We start from the raw sequence: 20776 nt of genomic DNA on the forward strand, positions 1-20776 counted from the left end.
CGTTAGAATTAAGATCTTAAATTTCACCCTGTAGATCATGAAATGAAAATCACATAACAGTGGCAAGACATGATGGCTTCTATAAGCCTGTGCAAGAAAATGAATCACTATATTTTATAGTGATTGCAATTTTTTACAGTCAGCCTCTGCCAGGACGCTATGCAATGAGCCTTCAGAGAGTTAGATGTTTCAACTTATTAATCTAGCCTGGCCATTAAAACAGTCTCTTGACTGAGCCGCATGGACCATAGTATTCCTAAGACCCATTGCATATGCATTCTTAGCCAACAAGTAGAGGTTGGTGTGTAATGACTGGGTTTGAGCACTACTTTAGCAGTATCTCCTGCCCTGTCTTTCAGCTCTCAGGATGCAAAAATGAAAAGATTGTTTCAAAGGTTTTTGTCTTACTTTTTTTTTTTTTTTTTTTTTACTTTTTTCCCCCCCTTCTGTAGTTTACTCAGCTGGTTCTGAATGATCTGAAAGCACTGGGAAAAAGTACTTACACACTTTGCACTGATGGGCAGCTGCTTATTCGGCAGGTTTTGCACCCAGAAGCATCCAAAAAGGTACAACAAAAGGGTTTATGTCTAACTTGGGGGGGGTTGATTTTTTTTTTTTTTTTTACTAAGCGATTTTTACCCATAAAAATAGAAAAGGAGAGAGATTTACTAAAAGCTTCTAGTATGCAGATGAAGGTACTACAGGGGTAGTAGATTGTGTAAGATCCAGGGAGAACAGAAAACAGAACATGGTTAGTGGTTACTGTAAAATTATAGGACATTGAGCACATGTTAAATATCTCATTTTCCTAATGAAAATGAAATTCTGTTTCTTATAAATGGTTAACTTGCCACTTTGTTGTTCTTCTTAAATAGAATTTCCTGCTGCCTGACTGCTTTTACTCATTTTATAATCTACAAAAGGAGTTTCATGAATGTTGTTCAAATTCAGCCCCCGTGAAGGATCTGACTATCAAATCTATGGCAGAATGTATCCTTTTTGTGGAAATATGTGTTCTTTTGAAATCTGCAGACCTAAATTGCCAGTGATTTTTTTTTCTTTCACTTTATGGTAGGGGTTTTATTTTATATTTAAAGAAATCAAATTCAACTGACTTGTATGATCAGTATAATTGAGAGTTCTGTTTAAATGTTGCACTGTTAACTTCCTCCTTCATGATTGGTTGGTGGTGCTAATCTTTCAAGAGTTTGGGGCTTGCTGCCCTATATTCTGCTCTGAATTAAGGTTACAGTTAAAATTTAATTCTTATGGCAGTGGTGTCTCTCCATAAATGTCTCCTGAACCTTACTTAATTATTGCCCTATTGCTGTCCCTCAGATTCTATCAAGAAAATACATTTCCCGCCAACTTCCGTTTGTAGCTAGAGCTGCTGTTGTATCCAGGTAGAAATTTGCGTTTCCCTTCAGATTTCAGTTTAGCCTTCTAAGTCTTGGAGCACTTGATCTACCAGCTGTGTGATAAGGTTATCTATTTAAGGAGGTCGGGTACAAGATGGATGCATAAAGACCTTGCTCCTCCTTATACTTCAGAAAATCACCCCAAGATCTCTCCAGTTCGGTCGGTAAACCTTGGTTCATGGTCTTAATAAAACTTCTAAGCAAAAATCTAATAGATGCCCAGAACTCGCTACAGATGGGCATGAAGCGTAGCAATCACGGTCCTCCATCTCCCAAAAAGCCTTCAACGGTGAAATCGGTTGCTATACCTTCCCGTGTCTTGATGGATGAGCTCAGGGTTTTAAGACATGGGAAGGCATAGCAACATTTAAAAACAACCTGCGAATTTAAAAAATGAATTGCAGTCACTTACTGCATCTATGTTGGCATTTCAGCTCTGAGTGGAATTGCTAGAAACACATGCAGACCAGACTGTGCTATTGCTAGCTGAGCACCAAGACCAAAATTCGGAAGCAAATTAAAAAACTAGAACAGGAGATTGAGAACCTTTCTAACTGCAGCTGTCAAAATAACATTAGAATAATTGGACTGAGAGAGGGAGCTGAGGGTACAGACATGATAAAGATCCCCTCCACGTGGCTTCCCGCTGTCTTGAAATTGGACATGACTTCGCCTCTGCAGATTGAATGGGCCCACAGGGCACCCTCGCGTCTGAAACAGGGCCTGCAACACCCGAAACCTGTGATAGCTAAGTTGCTGTCTTTTCCACAAACATTATAGATCTTAACTGCAGTGCGCAGCTCCAGTGATTTTTATTTATTTATCTACTATAATAAAAAGCAACCTCAACGTTCTGAGGACACTGACGTCACTGAAGTCAGTCAGTCTCCCAGAACGGTTCGTGGATTCATGGTGGTGAAGCCACCCCACAGACCCGTGCCCCGCCCTCGCGTCAAACGTCAAGACGTCGAGGGCAGGAAAAAAAAATCACCTAAACAAACGGTTGACCCCCCCCCTAAAGCTGCAGCTCAACACAAGGACCTCCAGCACCCCCCCCCCCCCGCAACAACCCCCTCCTGAGACACCCACCTTTGCGTTGCTTTGCCGGCGGGGGACCCGAAACCCTGCCAGCACAAGCCCTGTCTGCTCACTACGGTGTCATCTTCGGCGTTCCTAGCCTGTGGAGGCAGGGCTTCTGTGCGTCTGACGTCCTGCACGTGCATGACGTCAGACGCACAGAACTCCGCCCTGCACAGCTACCAACACCGACGATGACGCCGTACTCAGCACACAGGACTTGTGGTGGCGGGGTTCCGGGTCCCCCGCCGCCAAACCAACGCGAAGGTGGGTGCGATGGGCACGGTGGGTCGGATGGCTGCGGCCGGATGCATCGCCGTGGGTGGGATGGTTCCGGGAGGGGGGGCATCGCACCTCACAGGCAACTGCTCAATGAGGAAAACCTTGCTAGCGCCAGTTTCATTTGGGTCAGAAACGGGCCTTTTTTTACTAGTTTTAAATATAATGCTAAAATAAAGTACTTCTGGAACCTGATCTAGCAAAGATGACTGCAAGGAAAAGGGAATCCTTTTTGGAGATGCAAGCGCAACTCAAAGTTATAGGGACACACTATGGCCTTCAGTATCCAGCTTGTATGACGATCATTTTAAATAACTCCTGTCAGACCTTTAACTCGCCTGAAGCCCTTACCCAGTATTTTAAGTCAGATGCAATCCCAGGGCATGTCTTTTTATTTTTTTTTTTTGTAAATTTTGTAACTATCATTTCAGTATGCTTTCTTGATTATTTCAGATGCCCTCCATATCAGCTGTTATAGCACTCTTATTGTATAACCTTTTTTCTAGCAGAAACAGGAGACAGTCTACTGCAAAAGTAGAAAAGACAAGCCAACAGCAGCAAGGATCCAAGGAAGGACAAACACAGCAAGAGTTTATCCAGATGTCAGTTTTAATGGAAACAGGACCCAGCCTGGCCAAGTTTAGGAAAAACCTTCATCAGGGATCATATAGGTTTTCACAATACATTTCACAGATTCAAAGCATGTACTGCAATACCTGTGTTTGAAAGAAAAATGAAGTCCAATGTTAAAAGTAATGCATCCAACAGCATCTGCATAGAAAAAACATTTGGATAAACTCTTGATATGTTTTGTCCTTCCTTGCATTGCTGCTGCTGTTTTGGTTGTGTTTTTTCCTTTTTCTAGGTGGTGGTTGGTGGTGGTGTCTTCATGAAGATTTACTTTTCTCTACTGTCAGGAAATGCCTAGGCAGCTGCCTGGGGGTTACCCCGCGACCACTTGGAGGTTCTATCCCCAACACAGCTCTGGTCCGCCTGCACCTGTTGCTTGTGTTCTATACTAGCACCCTCCTCCGACCGACTGGGTTGGGTTACAACTGCCTCTGGGTGAGTCTCCCATTCTCAAATTATCCCCAATGATTTCTAGGTTACTGGGCCACACTCCCAGTGGTCCCATAGTTCCCAGAAAGCAATCACAGACCCAACGCACAAACCACCAGGATTCTTCATCAGTCCAGACAGGCAATAAGCTAAATATTCTTTGTCTTTTAAAAATCAAACAGTGGAACAAAATAGTGCAATCAGTAAACAATAACAGGTAGCTGAAATATGGGTCAAATATAACACTAAACATTTACATACTGTTTAAACAGTACCTGGGAAGATCAGGACATATTCACCGAGCCTCAGCAAAGAGATCCATCTCTCTCTTCTCCCGGGCTAAGACTAAAGCAACAACCAGCAACAACTGCTGGGTAATTTCAAACTCCAGGCCAATGAGAGCTCAGTTGACAAGTTTTAAAAGCATACTGCTCATAGTACTGTAGATTCACTTCTTCAATAAATGAAACTAAGAGGGCATGCACTTTTCTATAATAGCTTTAACATAAAACATGTACCACCTGCTGGCCAAACTGGAGAAATACACTTCAAAAGTTAAAGGCAATTTTACAGGTTTAAAACACACTGTTCTGCCACATCTACCCTATTGCTTAAAGAGTCATGTAATACAAATGACCTTGTATACTATTATCAGATAGTCTTCTATTAACTTGAATATTTTACTTCTTGGTTTTTACTCATTTCCAACTGGTTATGTCACAACATGTTGCTGTATTAATGATATCTCATGGGAACTCATGATTATAAAATCTTTTTAGAGTGTTAATCTTTACAGCTCCTACTGCCTTCACTTGGCAGCACAGATGTTCTTAATTGGTTGAACTTACAATAGTTTCACATGCTGTTAGTTTCTTAATGCATGATACCATTTTTCCATCTTGCTTATCTATAGCGTTCCGTTGAATTAAGATTTTTTGCACCCTCCTGGCTATCTCTTCTATCAGTTTGTTGACTATAATTTCATGGCTTGTAAATGGTTTACATCATCCTATTAAGAGGAAAAAAATATTAGTATATGTAAACTGAAATTTATTTTTCTTCTAGAGACCCATTAATCAGATTTATCTTTCTTTATTAAAGCAACCAATTGGATTTCATCATCTGTAGATAGTCCTTCAGATGGCAGAAAAAAAGGCGTTTATATTTTATTCCACAAAAATCTAAGCATACAAACAATGCACCAAGACATAGACCCTTCAGGTTGATGGGTAATTGTCAAATTCTTTATTCACAGTACCCCTGTCTTTACTAGTTAATATTTATGCCCCCAAATTCTGATTTCACTAGAATTTTTTTTTTCAGTCACTCTTTTGATTCAATCCCCGTTATTACAGGAGACATTATCGTCCCTCTTTATCTGGCTAGATGGACAGACAGACACAAAAGCAATAACCACCAAATACTCTATTACCTTATCTTCATTATTGTCTCAGTCATTTTTATTAGATCCCTGGAGATTTATTACATCCTACCTCCAGAGAATACACATTTTCTTTCTTCCCTCATGCTAGTTATAGTTTTTTTTTAAATTTAGTTATTTTATTTTACAGTCATTACTAGAATCTGTCTCTTCATCTAATATCTCTCCCATACTCATTTTGGATCATGCACAAATCTCTCACTCTAAACTGGAAATCACCAGCTCCAAATAAATCTCCCTTATGGCAACTTCATCCTAGGTAATGAACAGAATAAAACTTGTATACAAACCTTTATTAATGAATTATTTCAGTTTAACTCCACCTCTGGCTGACCTATAATGACTATATGGGAAGCCTTTAATGTTGCATTAAGGGGCAAATTGATTTCAATTAATACATTTCAAAACAAAATAATGCTGCCATAGCTTAGTTAAAACAACAAAAGGTGCTGAAAATAACTCAACACTGAGTCATCTATATTAAACACTGGAGATTTTTCAATCTCAATCTAAATATTACGCAGAGAAAGACAAACAGTAAATTGCTGGCTAATTAGAAGAGGAAAAGGCATAAGGTACAAGTACCAGCTATTAGAATGCCCAATAATAAGATATCCACTCCTTAGCAGATATTAATCTTTTAATGCTTTTTATTTGACTTTATATTAATCAGAAGTCTCTCAATCCTATAATACTCTTGAAAACTTTCTATTCCAACTTGAGAGGCCTATGTGGTTTCTGTCAGACTCTAACATCCTTTAACAAGGTCTTATACTAAGAGACATTTTGCTGCAATCAAAGACATGAAATCAGGACAAGCTCCTGGCCCAGATGGCATTCCTACAGAATTTTATCTGAAATTTTACTTAATATATTTATTTAATTTTATTACTCCTGATAACTTTATTAAAGCACACTTCTCAGATGGGATAATAAATGTTATTCTCAAACCGAATAAAGATCCCCTTTTGGTTCAAAACTATTAGCCTATCTCATTGTTAAATGTTGATTACAAAATCTTTGCCAACATTTTGTTTAGTAGACTCGAAAAAATTACCAAGAAAATCATACATCCATACCAAGTTGAGTTCATGCCAGGTCGCTTAATTACAGATAATTCTCATTTATTTTTTCATATTTTATTATTATTATTACATTTGTACCCTGCACTTTCCCACACATTGCAGGCTCAATGCGGCTTACATAGTAAATACAATTTTATTTTATTTTTATTTTTGTTACATTTGTACCATTACAATCACAAAGTCTTTAAGGAGAATATTATAAGCTGTAGTAAACGTAGTGAGAGTGGGGTTTTGAGGAATAAGTGAGTTGAGCATGTCGGGGCAAAACAAAGGTAGGATAAGGAAAAGGGATAGGGATGGAGAGGAAAAGATAAGGGGATAAGGAGATTAGGAAATATAGTCTGAGGTGTAATGATCATCAGGACCGAAATTAGGAGGAAGAGTTTGAAGTTAAGTAGGGTCAGGTGGGTAAGCTGTCTTGAAGAGATGGGTCTTCAGCATTTTCCTGAAGGATAGATGGTCATTGATTTTAAACATAGCACACTCTAGTTTTCACCCTGTCATGATCATGGCCCTTGATACAGGAAATGCTTTTGACGGCGTGGAACTGGCCTAAATTTCTCAATTATTTATTAAGTTGGTTTGATGCCCCTCACTCTTTTTTACCCAAAAGTCAAATTTTTATATGCTAATCCAACAGCAAAGTTCTCTCTAATAATAAACTTTCTGATCCTATTTTTCTTAAATATAGTACCAGACAGGGTTGCCCTCTATCACCATATTTTATTGACTATCGCACTGGAACCTCTCCTTATTGCCCTTAGATACCATCACAAATTTCAGGGGTTCTAATCCAAGACATCCGAGTTATATGCTCCTCATATGCGATTGTTCTCTTCTTATCTAATCCTCAAACCTCTATACTTACAATGTTTCAGTTAATAGAAACCTTTTCTATGTTTTCAGGATGTAAAGTTAATCAGCAAAACCCAGAAATTCCACCTCTTATCATTTTACTAATCCTGAAGTTGCCGAATCATTTAATTTAGTCTGGGCTAATGAAAAAATTAGGTATTTAGGCATCGATCTTTTCATGGATCTTGAAGAAACAATTAAACACAATAGTGATTCCATTTGAAACTTTGTTAAATCATTACTGCATACTTGGCATCCCCTCATTTATCCTGTTGGGGTAGGTTAAAAACCTTTAAAAATGATAGTAGCGCCCAAAGTTAACTTTATCCTAAGTATGATCCCTGTCCTTTTTACCTCTACATTTTTATGCACAATTTGATAAGCTCCTTGTTAACACTATATGGAAATCTAAACAACCCAGAATTGAGCTTAAAGAAACTGAAGTGTGTATGTACTTTAGGGGGCTTTTATCCTTTAACAGGGTTGTACTTGGTTTTTGGTTTGTTTTTTTTAATTCTCAATACATTCCACTCTAGTTAAAAGTTGGAAGAACTCCTTTTACAACCTTTTAAGCCATGCCATATAATCTCTAGCTCCTCATCTTCATCCTCATATTGTAAAACTTAATTGGCTTAATGACACAGCCCTTGCCTCACCAATCTATTACATTTCTTTGAAGGGGTGAACAAACATGTGGATAAAGGCAAGCTGGTTGACATTGAGGGGCATAATTGAACATCCCGCCCAAGTTTTCATGAGGGCGTCCTCACAGGGGCAACCCATATTATTGAAACAAGATGGCCGTCCATCTTTCGTTTCGATAATACGGTCGGGTATGACTAAATCATGAAATGTAGGTCGACCTTAGAGATGGTTGTCCCCGGTTTTCGGTGATAATGGAAACAGAGGATGTCCATCTCAAACAACCAAATCCAAGCCCTTTGGTTGTGGGAGGAGCCAGCATTTGTAATGCACTGGTCCCCCTGAAATGCCAGGACACCAACCGGGCACCCTAGGGGGCACTGCAGTGGACTTCAGAAAAAGGTCCCAGGTGCATAGCTCCCTTACCTTGGGTGCTGAGCCTTCCAACCCCCACCCCCCACAAAACCCACAACTGTACACCACTACATAGCCCTTATCCTGTTTTCCACAAATTTGTCTACTGGATATACAACTCAAATTGTTTGCTATGTTTTTGAGCAATAGACAATAACCTATTCTATGTCAATGGAAATTGAGATTTCTTAATGTCCATTTTTGGTGGCATTCATTTCTCTATTATCAGGAACTTGAATTTTCCATTGGAGAAAAATATGTTACTATCCTTAGTTCCACAGGGTACCATAGTTTCCTTTTGCTATGTTAGAAATTCAGAATCTGCCTAAACATTCACACCATTTATATTTGGTTAAATTACTCATACTCCTGTATTGTAAGCCTGCTAAAACTTTGCAATGTGTCTCACATTTAGCTTTATTTCTTGTACTTTTTAAATTAAATTTTCATTTTATCCATTTTAGCATTGGCTTCTATTTTCTAATTTAAAAAAATTGAAAGATCACAAAGTTACTTGGGGCTGATTTTCAAAGCACTTAGACTTACAAAGTTCCACAGGTTCCTAGGTAACTTTGTTAGTCTAAGTGCATTGAAAATATGCCTCATAGTAACCTATGGAACTTTGGGGCTCATTTTCAAAGCACTTAGGACTTACATACTGTTCCTGATGCATTAAATAATTAAACTGGTAAACATGTGCAAAGAGGTCAAGCTCCTCTATGTATTGTCATTTGATAAGCCATTAACCCCCAGATTCTTTAAACAGTGACTAGTTCCATCAGCATGTGTAGCTGATTTGCACATGGAACTTATTTGATTAATAGACCAATCAGTGCTGATTATAATTGGATGTTAAGCAATTATCGGTACTAATTGGAACTAATCAGGAATTATGCGCATAACTCACTAAGTGTATTCTATAAAGCGGTGCACGTAAATTGGACCACACAGATCTCAAGGAGGTGTGTCATGGGAGGGGCATGAACGGGTTATGGGCATTCTGAAAATTTATGCGCACTGTTGCAGAATATGCTGATTGAACTGCTAAATAAGATGTGGGCTTGTGCACCAAGTTTTAGTAGGCTTAAATGCCTATGCCTAAATCTTAGTCACGGGACGGCCACTACCCCTATTCTATAAAACATGCTTAATATTAGGCAAGGTTAAAGAGTAGCACTAAGTGTGTGTTTTTTTAATGCCAATTTATTTATTTTTAATTTTTTTTTAAGGCGCCATATATAGAATCTAGCCCTAAGTCTCTCTAAAAATTCCTTTACTGTTTGTTTAGATTTATCCATTCCAATGGATGACTCTGATAACGACTTTGGGGTGTGTGAAGTGAGCACTATGGTAACCATTGTTCTAAGTCTCCTTGATGAACCATACAGTAAGTAAGCAGGGTTGCAGATCTTGGGCATTTTCTCCTCATCTCAAACTTTTGTTATCGGAAATCCTGCTCTTAAAATTTAGCTACAGTTAACTTCCAGGAACCATTGCCCGACATATAAAATGGTAGACTGGCTGTTGTGATACAGTGAGCATGCATCTGTGTGTACTGAAACACAAGTGTTTGAATTCAGGGTGCGCTATATTGTTTTCAGCAACAGTCCCTGGTGGATGATTAGAGGAACATTTGAGAATTTCAGAAATAATTTTCAGATTGGTTAAAAATGCAGAATTATAATAAACTTGAAGGGAACTAGAAAAACGGACACATATGCCATTTTTAGATGAATGCCCAGATTAAGAAGTGCTATCAAATTGTCAGCTTTGTTTCTTTTTGCAGATCATAGATTTATTGTTCCTGAAACTGTAAAATACAAATATGAAACTGGTCCCTGGTAAGTATGTACAGTATCCCTGTGACAACGGCTATTAACATTTCTTTAAACAAAAAAAGGCTGATAAATTAAAGGATATTATGATGGCAGACAGACTAATCACTTGAATACTTGCAAAAATATTCCAGAATTTTAGTCAGTGATAAATTAGAAACAGGTCTATATCTTGTTTCCCATGTTTCCTTTCTTGTTCTTAACATCTTGCTACCCCCTAAATCCTCTTAACTCCAGCATTCAGTTTCTCTACTTTTACTGGAATCTGCCACCTACCCTTTGCTGTCCCCCCTCAGGTTAACTTAACACCCCTCCCCTCACACACACACCCACACCCACACACACTCACCTAATGGTGAGGAAAACCTTTCTGGAGGGAATATTGCATTAATGGCTTAATATCACATTAATATTTTGATGATGTTGGTGAAAAGATCTGTGATACTGGGACATAATATTGGCGCGCACATGCGCCTATGAGATGTTATGAGTTTTAATTAGGTCTGTAGGTTCTTAATGCAGACTTCTGGAAAGGAACAAATAGAAAATGTCAGAAAACACAATGCCCAAATTCTTCAGTCCAAGAGGTAGTGATTTTCAGTCCTGACCTAATCATTTTTGGTGTTAGTGACAGAACAAGCTTAATAAAAGTAATTAAATGTTTTATGCTAGTAGGGTGACTACGTAATTAAAATTTTTGTTTTCTGCAGTAGTAGGTCTGAAACAGTGGACAATGAAACTGTAATACGAGCCAGAGGTTTACCATGGCAGTCTTCTGACCAGGACATTGCAAGATTTTTTAAGGGGCTCAATATTGCCAAGTAAGACCACGATAACAGATTTTACTACAATAGGAAGTCCTACATTTTAGCTTATTTTCTCTAGTTCTGTTTTACCATATCTGCACTATATGGAGCTTTTGGATATCAATGTGGTCAGAATGCACACCCATGACTGCAGTTTGAATGAGAAGGGGATGTATTCATTCTTATTGAATTGTATGACCAAGTTATTTGACTCATTTTGTGGCTTTGGGATGAATTTTATATATGGAGCTCAAAAAGGCAGTGGTGTGCCAAGGGTGGGGTGGTGGGGGCGGTCCACTCCAGATGCAAATAAAAAGGGGGTGCTCTAGTCCCTCTGTTTAGGCCACCACTGTTGTCTCCTCTGCAGTCCCCAGTCTCCACATGCCCATCCTCTGCTCCTTTGACAGCCCCCTCTTCATTTCTGCCGCCCGGTGCCCTGCATTTTTAAAATCAAATCTTTGAATCGGCAGCACTGCACCAGCGTGCAGCATCTTTAAAAGAAGCAGATCGCCTCGGGCCTTCCTTTACTGTGTCACGCTCTCGCAGAAATAGGAAGTTACATCAGAGGAGGGCGGGACACAATGAGGGAAGGTTCGAGGTGACCTGCTTCTTTCACAGAAGCTGCATGCTGGCACAGCACCTCCGGGCTAGGGCTGGAACTCGGGGGGGGGGGGGGCTGGAACTAGGGAGTGAGAATGGGGCTGAAAAAGGGGGCTGTAATGCAGGGCAGGTGAATGAAGGGGACTGGAACTGGAGTCTGAAAAGGAGGGTAGGTGGGGTAAGAGGCTAGGACTGGAGCTGGGGGCTAAAAAGGTGGCTGGGGCTGAAACTAGGAGCTGATGCTGGAGACTGGTGGAATAATGGGGCTGGAACTTGGGGCTGAAAAGGGGAACAGGTGGGAGAAGTGGGCTGTGGTGGAACTAGGGGCAGGTGGGATAAATGGGTCTGGAAATGGGGGCTAAGAGAGGGCAGAGAGAGAACAGATCCTGAGAGGGAGGGCAGATGGTGGATAGGAGCAGAGAGGGAGGGCAGACCCTGGATGGAAGGGAGAGCAGACAGTTGTTGGAAGGGGGAGAGAGAGAGAGGGCAGATGGTGGATGGAATGGAAAGAGAAGGTAGTAGTTGGAAGGGGCAGAGGGAGAGAGGTCATATGGTGGATGAGGGGGCAGGGAGAGAGAGGGCAGACACTGGATGGAGGGGGTAGAGAGAGAGACAGAAGGCAGACACTGGATGGCAGGGAGAGAGAGTGAAGAGAAGATGAGGAAAGCAGAAACCAGAGACGACAAATGTAAATAATTTGTTTCTTTGCTTTAGGATAAAGTAGTATTGTAGCTGTGTTAATAAATGTTTATAAATAGAAAATGTAAATAAGTTAATCTTTTTATTGGACTAATTTTAATACATTTTTGACTAACTTTTGGAGACAGTAATCTTTTTATTATTATTATTATTATTATTTTTTTTATTATTGGAACAATTTTGATACATTTTGACTAACTTTCAGAGACCAAAACCCCCTTCCTCAGGTCAGGATAGGACACTGTAACAGCAGTATACTGCATTGACCTGAGGAAGGAGGTTTTTGCCTCTGAAAGCTAAATATATTAGTCCAATAAATGGTATCTTATTTTTTTATATTTGTTTTATTTCTATTTAATTTGTAAAGTGGTTATTGGTATTTTTTTTTTTAGCTTTTTCAAATTTACATCTGCTATCTTTATATTTTGCACAGTACTAGGGGACATACATTATTATCACTGTTTCTGTGGTGGTGCATTGCATGCAGAATCAGGCTTCTTGGGGGTTCAGTTTAAAAATAGAAACAATTTAGACAAAAATTAGTTTGTGGTTGCTTATTCTATAGGGTGTATCTGTCTGTGAAAAAGATACGGCTTTCTGTTGGCATTTACTCATAGGCGGTCGGTGACTCAGATGTGGGGTGGGGCAACAGCAGAATGGGAGGGGCTATGGCAGGTTGGGAATGGGATAGAATGTGGCATGGCAAGTTTCAATCCTTGGGGTGGCAACACCTGTGTCAGCAGTTCTGAACATAGCAAGGAAGGACCCCTTCACTATGTCCCTCCCCCCCCCCCATATCTCTGTTAATAATTGTAACATGCAAGCTAAATACAGTCAAGAGAATTATCTGCCCCAAAAATATTGCCTCATCTCTCTCCTCCCTTCAAAATCCAGCATCACCCCTGCCTCTTTCCCCTCTCACCATCGTCCAGTCTCTTTCCTCCAACCCTCTATCAAGTACTACCTCATTTCATTTCCCCTTACCCTACCATCCAGCAAAACCTCATCTTTCTCTGTGTCCCCCGTCCCTCCCAATATCAACCAGCACTATTACCCCCCCCCCCCCCCTCCAATATTCAGTCCTTCACCGGCAGCTCTGCCGGACTACTCAACAAGAAGTACCTTCCCCTCCATGCATCCCAGCCGTTTCCTCACTTGCTCACTCTGCCTGCCGGCTGCTGACTCTCAAACTTCGTAGTTCCAAATAATGAGAAACCGTGGGACCATAGCTCTCCGTGCGCCACTAGCGGCTCAGTAGGTTGCACGCACCCCCCTTCATGATGTAACTTCCTGTATTGGAGGGTGGGATCAAGAGCTGCTGCGACTGGCGCTTGAGAGCTATGGTCCCGCGGTTTCACATTGTTTGCAGAGTCCGCGGCTGGCAGGCCGAGTGAGTGGGTGGAACATATGGAGCGGAAGGCTGTGATTTATTGTTGCCTTTCAAGGAGAGCAAGCGGCCACAGGGAGGAGAAGGTAGTGGTTGGGGCTGGGGAGACTTAGCCTCCCCAAGCCTCTTATACGCCTATGCATTTACTGTATAGGATCGACGATCTGTACTATTCTGGCTGGTTTAGCTTTACAGTAGGTGAATTGATCTTCTAGTGCTCACAGCACTGTTTAAGATGCTTCCTTTTCCTAGGTACAACCTTGTGCGACTCGTAGAAATTACTGCTTGTGGTATGGAAGAATTGCTCTGTAGGTCCTGAGTGTTTTGTATTCTCAGTATGCCTAGTACTGGATTTTGGAGGTGGGGGTGTTGAAAAATGATCAGTCCCGGGTGTCTAATACCCAAGGTATGCCACTATGCCCAGGAACTGCACCTAACTTGAGGCACGGCCGTTTGCAGCAACTGAAATGTGGTTCAAATTTTCGGGTCTAAATTAGGTTCATGTCCCCCCCCCCCCACCTCTTCCTTATGTACGTTAATTTTAGGAGCGCTCCTGTTCCACCTGTGACCCTCCCATTTTCATGCCTTGTTTTTGAACATATTTGTAAAATTTAGGTGTGTATATTCCAATTAAATTTAATTTGTGCCAATAGCTTGTCAAGCCAATTAGTGCTAACTAGCTTGTTCAATTAAATTGCACATGCATATTGGATGCACGCATGCAATTTTTAGCAACTTTTATAGAATTAGGGAGTTTGTTTACCAGGAGAGACTTACTGTTTGTAGTGGATATTTGCCTGCAGCTTACCACTTTCAAAAGATTTTTAGCGTTGTGACACCAGGGAAAATTCTCTGGTACAGACTTCCCATGCTGTGAACTGCTAAAGATCAAAATGACAATTTAGGTGGATAACTTTTTTTTATATTTCCAATAAATGTGCTTTGTTTCCATTTTACACAAATAGCCTCATTTGTATTGCAGATATTCTGAAAAGCCAAGTAGCAGCAGGGCCGTTGAGGGGGGGGGGCAGGGGGGACAAAATTTCTCAGGCCCGGCCCTCCAAGGGGGCCCCGGCGCCGCAGTCCCCGGTCTCACCCACCCGCCCTCGGCTCCGTTGACCGTCCACTACCAGGCCGGGCACCCTGCATTCAAATCGCAGCGCCTCACTTCCGTGTGAAAGCGCAGCAGAGGCAGATCACCTTCCTTCGGGCCTTCCCTCCCTGTGTCCCGCCCTCATCTGATGTAACATCTGCGAGGGCTGGAAGGCCCGAAGGGAGGCGATCTGCTGCTGCGCTTTCACACGGTGAGGCGCTGTGATTTGAATGCAGGGGGCCCAGCCCAGTGCTGGACGGAGGGGTGCTGTCAACGGGCCCAGGGGTGGGCGGGTGGAGACTGGGGACTGCGGCAGCAGTGGGGGGGGGGGGGGGGCGGGGCCCCAGGGACAGCCTTGCCCTGGGTCCGACCCAGTCTCTCGGCGGCCCTGACTAGCAGGTTGTGCTGTGAGAACCAGATTTGAGAACCACAGGTTTAGATTAAAAGGCTAAAATTTTGCATATTTGTAAGACATTGCTGAATCTCAAGGCCAGTAATCTTGATAAACACATTTCACACAGATGAGCCACATTCCATATGGGTGTAATCTAACAGGTATGCCATTCATAGGGGCAGGGGATTTGTATCTTAGTTCACATTTTCCCTGATATTAAACACCTCTACTTTGCATCCTCTTCCCCCAGGACAGTGTGTATAGACATTTGCCCATGCCAGCACATGAGATGGAGAAGTTTTAGAAGAGACTTAAGTTCAGCATGGTTCTTTTGCTCAGAAGAGGGGAATCATTAGCTGAAGTCTTCCCTCCCTCCCTATTATCAAATGTAATGTATAGCATGTACAGGTTAGCTGGATCCAGCAGACACTCTTTGCAGTGTATTACGAGCACTGTTCCCTCTAAGCTGAGCAGGAGTCCTCCCAGTGCATTGCTGCCAGTGGGGGTTGCTGTTTCAATATTGTCTTCAATGGCTAGGAACAGGCAGGTTCCCTGGAGTTCTGCAAAGCTTGCCTGTTCTTCACTATTGAAAATGTGATAATGAAACAGCACCCCCTGCTGGCAGGACTGTAGGTGGAAGACTCCTGCTTAGCTTAGAGGGAACAGTGATTATGAGCCACAGGAAAGCTAATGCCATGAATGGCTTTCAACTCTAGCTTACCTGTGCTTGTGCTTTCAAATTTAGTTAACTGGAAAAATGTTCACCCTGTCATTTAAATGAACTATATTGGCTTACAATTGTCTACTGCTAGATCCAGAATATGCAACAAACAAAGTAGACTATAAAAATATCTGTTTCCTGCTGGCTGATGTGTACAGATATTCTGGTGGGAGGAATAGGTCTCTTAAATCACAGGGATCTGACACTTGGGACCGGCTGAGCTTAAAAGATAAGTAGAACAACATATGTGCTTGCTGAACTGTTAGTTGTTTGGGAAGTAGAGGCTATAATTGCTTAGAAATAAAATAAATTAAAAAAAAAAAGAAGAAAAAATAAAAATATTTGTTTTCACATTATAGTTTGTTATGCACTATAAAACACATTTAGGAAGGAGGAGGTTTATGATTATTCACAATCACAAGAAAGGGATTGATATACTTCTAAATCGCTATTCAGCATCAGATCCCTGTGATTTATGAGACCTTTACCTCTCGCCAGGATATCTGTACACATCAACCAGTAGGATACAGATATTTATACCGTCTACTTTGTTGCACACCTTGACTTTTAGCCATTGATCATTGCTAGCTTTAGGCCCATAGTAAATGGGAAGATATGAAAAACACCTAGGGGGCAATTTGTGTAAGGGGGGATTTTATATACCACAGTCATAACATTTCTATGGCAGGTATAAATGACAGCATTCTAGAATGTGTGCAAAATTGTGGAAGATGGCCATGCCCAACTTGTGTGAATGCCCTTTGCATTTGTGCAGTGGTGTTCCTTTGGCTGGCATTTGCACCCCCCCCCCCCCCCCCCCCCCCCCCCGGTGCATTGCCTATTACCTCCTGGGGTGCTGGGAACAGCTGCACGGCTGTCGGCTCCGCCAGTTCCTTTCTCCTGCCCTGGAACAGGAAGTAACATCAGAAGGAGCAGGGAACTGGTGGAGCCGACAGCTGCACAGCTGCTCCCTTCACTCCCTCACCTGCATCATGCACCCAGGGTGGACTGCCCCCACTGTCCAACCCTTGGTACGCCTCTGCATTTGTGTGCATGCTAAGATTATAGAATGCCGCTTAGTGTCCGACTAGCACTTACACACACATCTAACATTCACACACACTATTGCTAGTGTTTGTAATCTGAGTGTGCAAATGGTGCGTATGTTTAGGTGCTCCTGTTATAGGGGAAAAGATCAATGGTTTAACTTGTTCCTCTTTTTACTTTTAAGAGGTGGTGTGGCATTGTGTTTGAATGCTCAGGGAAGGAGAAATGGAGAAGCTTTAGTGCGATTTGTCGATTCTGAGCAGAGAAACCTGGCATTGGAAAGGCATAAACACCATATGGGCAGCAGGTACATTGAGGTAAGGTTAAATATTGCTGTTGTCTGTTATGTTCAAATTACCTAAATTTACATATGAAGGTACATTTCCATCTTAAGTATTACTTATGCAGTCTGGCAGATGGGTACTAAAATTATTTTAACAATCTGAATGTGGGCAAGTGATTATTTGCAGCATGCCTAGTGAAGAAAGCATTATATTTATTGACTTTGAGATTGTTTGCTTATGCACTTATAGGAATTCTGTGCAAACAGAATAATTCTGCACACAATGGGGTAACTTGTATAATGTCATTCTGTTGCCTATGTAGCCTGTTATAGTTCCAGCTGGTATAAAAATACGTGCATTGTCATGGCATGTACTTTGCTGGTAGGCACGTACGAGACTGAGTTCACAAGTATATATGTAAACTAAGCATTGTGAAATTAGTGTATTTTATAATATAACCCTCCCCCCCCAAAAAAAAAAAAAATCACACATTGAGTTCTCACACGTCGTCATTCTTCACTGTCTTCAGCCTCCCCACTCCCATGCAAGCTGTTGCTAAGGTAGACTGTGACTGAGTCACCAGCTGACCTCCACTAGCCAATCAGATCACAGAATGGTTTGAAGCATGGGCCTTAGATGAAATAATCTAGGTGTAGACATTTTAAAACCACCCAAGAGCAGGTGTAAAATGTCTGTGCCTGCAATGTAGGCAGGATTTCTAAAATGTGGGATACAAATGCAATAAATAAGCAGTATAATTCCTGCCTACATTATAGGCGCCTGTGTGTCTTTACAGTATTACCCAATTAGGTGCTTAATTGCCCTCAAACTAGGCACCCTCTTAAAAAAAAATTACCCTCAATACCTTAGTTATGCTTGCTTTATTTGTCAAAGGAACATCGACTTAAAATCACTTTTTTTTTAAATAGAAAAGGAATTTAATTTAAAATACAGTATAGAAAACAAGCTACTATTCAGTTGCAGAATGTTTATTTTTTGTGTGTACAGAATTCCCTTCAGAAGTACTGTAAGGGTGCCTCATAATCCCTGGCCACTCCACATCCTTAAATTGACTCCCTCTCTCTGCAGGTTTAGTGCTCCAGCTTCTCTCTCACGCTTCCTCTTCTATCCAGGCTTAAATAACCCCCCCCCCCCCCCCCACTCTGCCACCCTATCCCATGCAAGACACTGCAGCAACAGCTGCTTATACTTACATCTTCCTCCTCTTCTGGTCTTCATGGTGAAATCAGTGTTAGTCCGCTTCTGGGTGGTGGTATGCTGAATTCTGTGCCATATACATAAAACTGCATGGAAGAAAGTTCTGCACAATTCTGCGGTTGTGTAGAATTCCTCCCTCAGTAATGGCTCTGTGCTTTTAAGGTGTTGAATTTTGAGATGCATGTTTTCTGCTCTGATAGGTTTACAAAGCTACAGGAGAGGAGTTTTTAAAAATTGCTGGAGGTAAGCGAATTAACTCATTTTCTCAATAATAAGAGCGTTTTTTGAGTATGTAATTACTTTATATAAAATTATTTTAATCGAGCATGGTCAAACTTATGAATTGGTTTATCACTTTCAGTCCCTCACTATTGACCTACTGCTGTTTGTCAATTCCAAATCTGCTTCTGATTTTCTGAGCCATCTGAAAGCAGATGTATAGGAAATAGAAAGAAGAGAAAAATACTGACCCAAAAATGGTAAAGTGCATGCCATGAGGTGCATACCTAGCAAGCAGCTGGAAGGAGCAGATGTGCCAGTAATGAGCTCAAGTGAGCCATGGTGGATTCACAAGTCTCCATGAAAGAAGCTGGGAGGAATACACAAATTCATCGCAACATCACCCACCTTCTATCCTTTCAGGGAAGTGGGAACTTGAGGGGAAGACCAACTGTGTTCTTTAAATTCACCTCTCCCCTAGTTTCCAGTAAGCCAATGTACTGGCAAGAAATTGCAGAAAAACAAGTTAGGTTTGTTTATTGATTATGTACTAATTGCTATGACATAGTATTATTAACCTAGATGCATAATAAGAAAGAGCTGAACTGGTATAATCTAGGTTGGGTAACATCTTTCTATGGGCTAAACCCATGCTACATAAGTACATAAATATTGCCATACTGGGACAGACCGAAGGTCCGTCAAGCCCAGCATCCGGTTTCCAACAGTGGCCAATCCAGGGAGAGAGGGATCCGGTTTAAGGTTGACGTGCTAGATGCTGGTACTCTGATGAACGGTGGTTTGGCACTTCAAATACACTGAGCACTATTTAAAAAAAATGAATTTGCACAAGAGTTAAGGTATAAAAATTAGAGTAATAATTAAGTCATAGTGATACCAGATAGAATAATTAGAACCCTAAGATTTATTTTGAGATTAAATTTTAACTGCCAGATCCTTGACCATTCTGCTAATGTCTGGAAATCCCTTTGCATGGTTTCTACTCCCTCCAGGGTATCCACTCTATTGGCTATCTTCGTGTCATCCGCAAAAAAGCAAACTTTTCCTTCTAACCCTTCAGCAATGTTTTTCACAAACATATTAAAGAGAATTGGCCCCAGCACCGACCCCTAAGGCACTCCACTACTCACCTTATTCTGATCAGATTTCATTTACCACCACCCTCTGCCACCTGTCGGTCAACCAGTTTCCAATCTAGTTCACTACTTTGGATCCTAAGTTCAGCCCTCTCAGCTTATTCACGAGCCTTCTGTGAGGGACTTTATCAAAGGCTTTGCTGAAATCCAAGTAGATCACATCTATCACATGTCCTTCACCCAGTCAAAGAAGTCAGTTGTATTTGTTTGGTAGGATTTTCCTTTGGTAAAGCCATGTTGCCTCGGATCCTGTAACCTGTTGGCTTCTAGCAAATCTACTATATTTTCCTTCAGCAGCGATACCATTATTTTTTCTACCACCGACATGAGGCTTACTGTCCTATAGTTTCCCACTTCTTCCGTGTGTCTGCTTCTGTGAAGAAAAGGGACCACATCAGCTCTTCTCCAATCCCATGGAACCTCCTTTAAGAGGCCCCACCAGGACTTCTCTGAGCTCCTTCAGTATCCTGGGATATCCCATCCGGCCCCATAGCTTTATCCACTTTCATATTTTCAAGCCATTTATAAATGCTTTCTTCTGTGAGCGGCGCTATAGCCACTCCATTCACAGATATATCCTCGACATCCAACTGAGGTCCTTCTCCAGGATTTTCTTCCTTGGACACCAAAGTGAAATATTTAGCACATTCGCTTTATCCTCATCACTCTCCACATAGCTATTTTCATTATCTTTATCTTGCAATTCCATTCCTATTTTTTTCTTCTTTCCCCAATATATCTAAAAACGTTTTGTCACCTCTTTAACATCTTTAGCCATTTTTTTCTTCCACCCACGTTTTCACTATCGGTATTTCCCTTTTATTTCTCTGAGTTTAACCTGCTAATCTTTACGGTGATCCTCTCATTGAATTCTTCTATATTTCTTGAATGAAGCCTCTTTTGCTCTTATTTTTTTCAGCCACTTGTTTGGAGAACCATATAGGCTTCCTATTTCTCTTGTTTGTATTTACTTTCCTTGCGTAACGATCAGTTGCCATATTTATAGCAGTTTTCAGCTTGGACCACTACGCTTCCACTTCTCCATT

The 20776-nt window shown here is 41.2% G+C and overlaps 1 protein-coding gene across 3 annotated transcripts in view; it reads left to right on the forward strand.

Annotated features, from left to right (window-relative positions):
• Window positions 1-20776, forward strand: part of ESRP2 (epithelial splicing regulatory protein 2) — a 155185-nt gene that overhangs the window by 74443 nt on the left and 59966 nt on the right. For all 3 annotated transcript variants that reach the window (XM_030204298.1, XM_030204301.1, XM_030204300.1), the window contains exons 4-10: window positions 453-566; window positions 876-990; window positions 9559-9657; window positions 10057-10111; window positions 10816-10926; window positions 17037-17169; window positions 18555-18597. In XM_030204298.1, the coding sequence (XP_030060158.1) occupies window positions 453-566; window positions 876-990; window positions 9559-9657; window positions 10057-10111; window positions 10816-10926; window positions 17037-17169; window positions 18555-18597 (670 nt within the window). The remainder of the gene's footprint in view (window positions 1-452; window positions 567-875; window positions 991-9558; window positions 9658-10056; window positions 10112-10815; window positions 10927-17036; window positions 17170-18554; window positions 18598-20776) is intronic.

This window comes from Microcaecilia unicolor, chromosome 5 (assembly GCF_901765095.1).
Source record: "Microcaecilia unicolor chromosome 5, aMicUni1.1, whole genome shotgun sequence".
Taxonomy (NCBI): domain Eukaryota; kingdom Metazoa; phylum Chordata; class Amphibia; order Gymnophiona; family Siphonopidae; genus Microcaecilia; species Microcaecilia unicolor.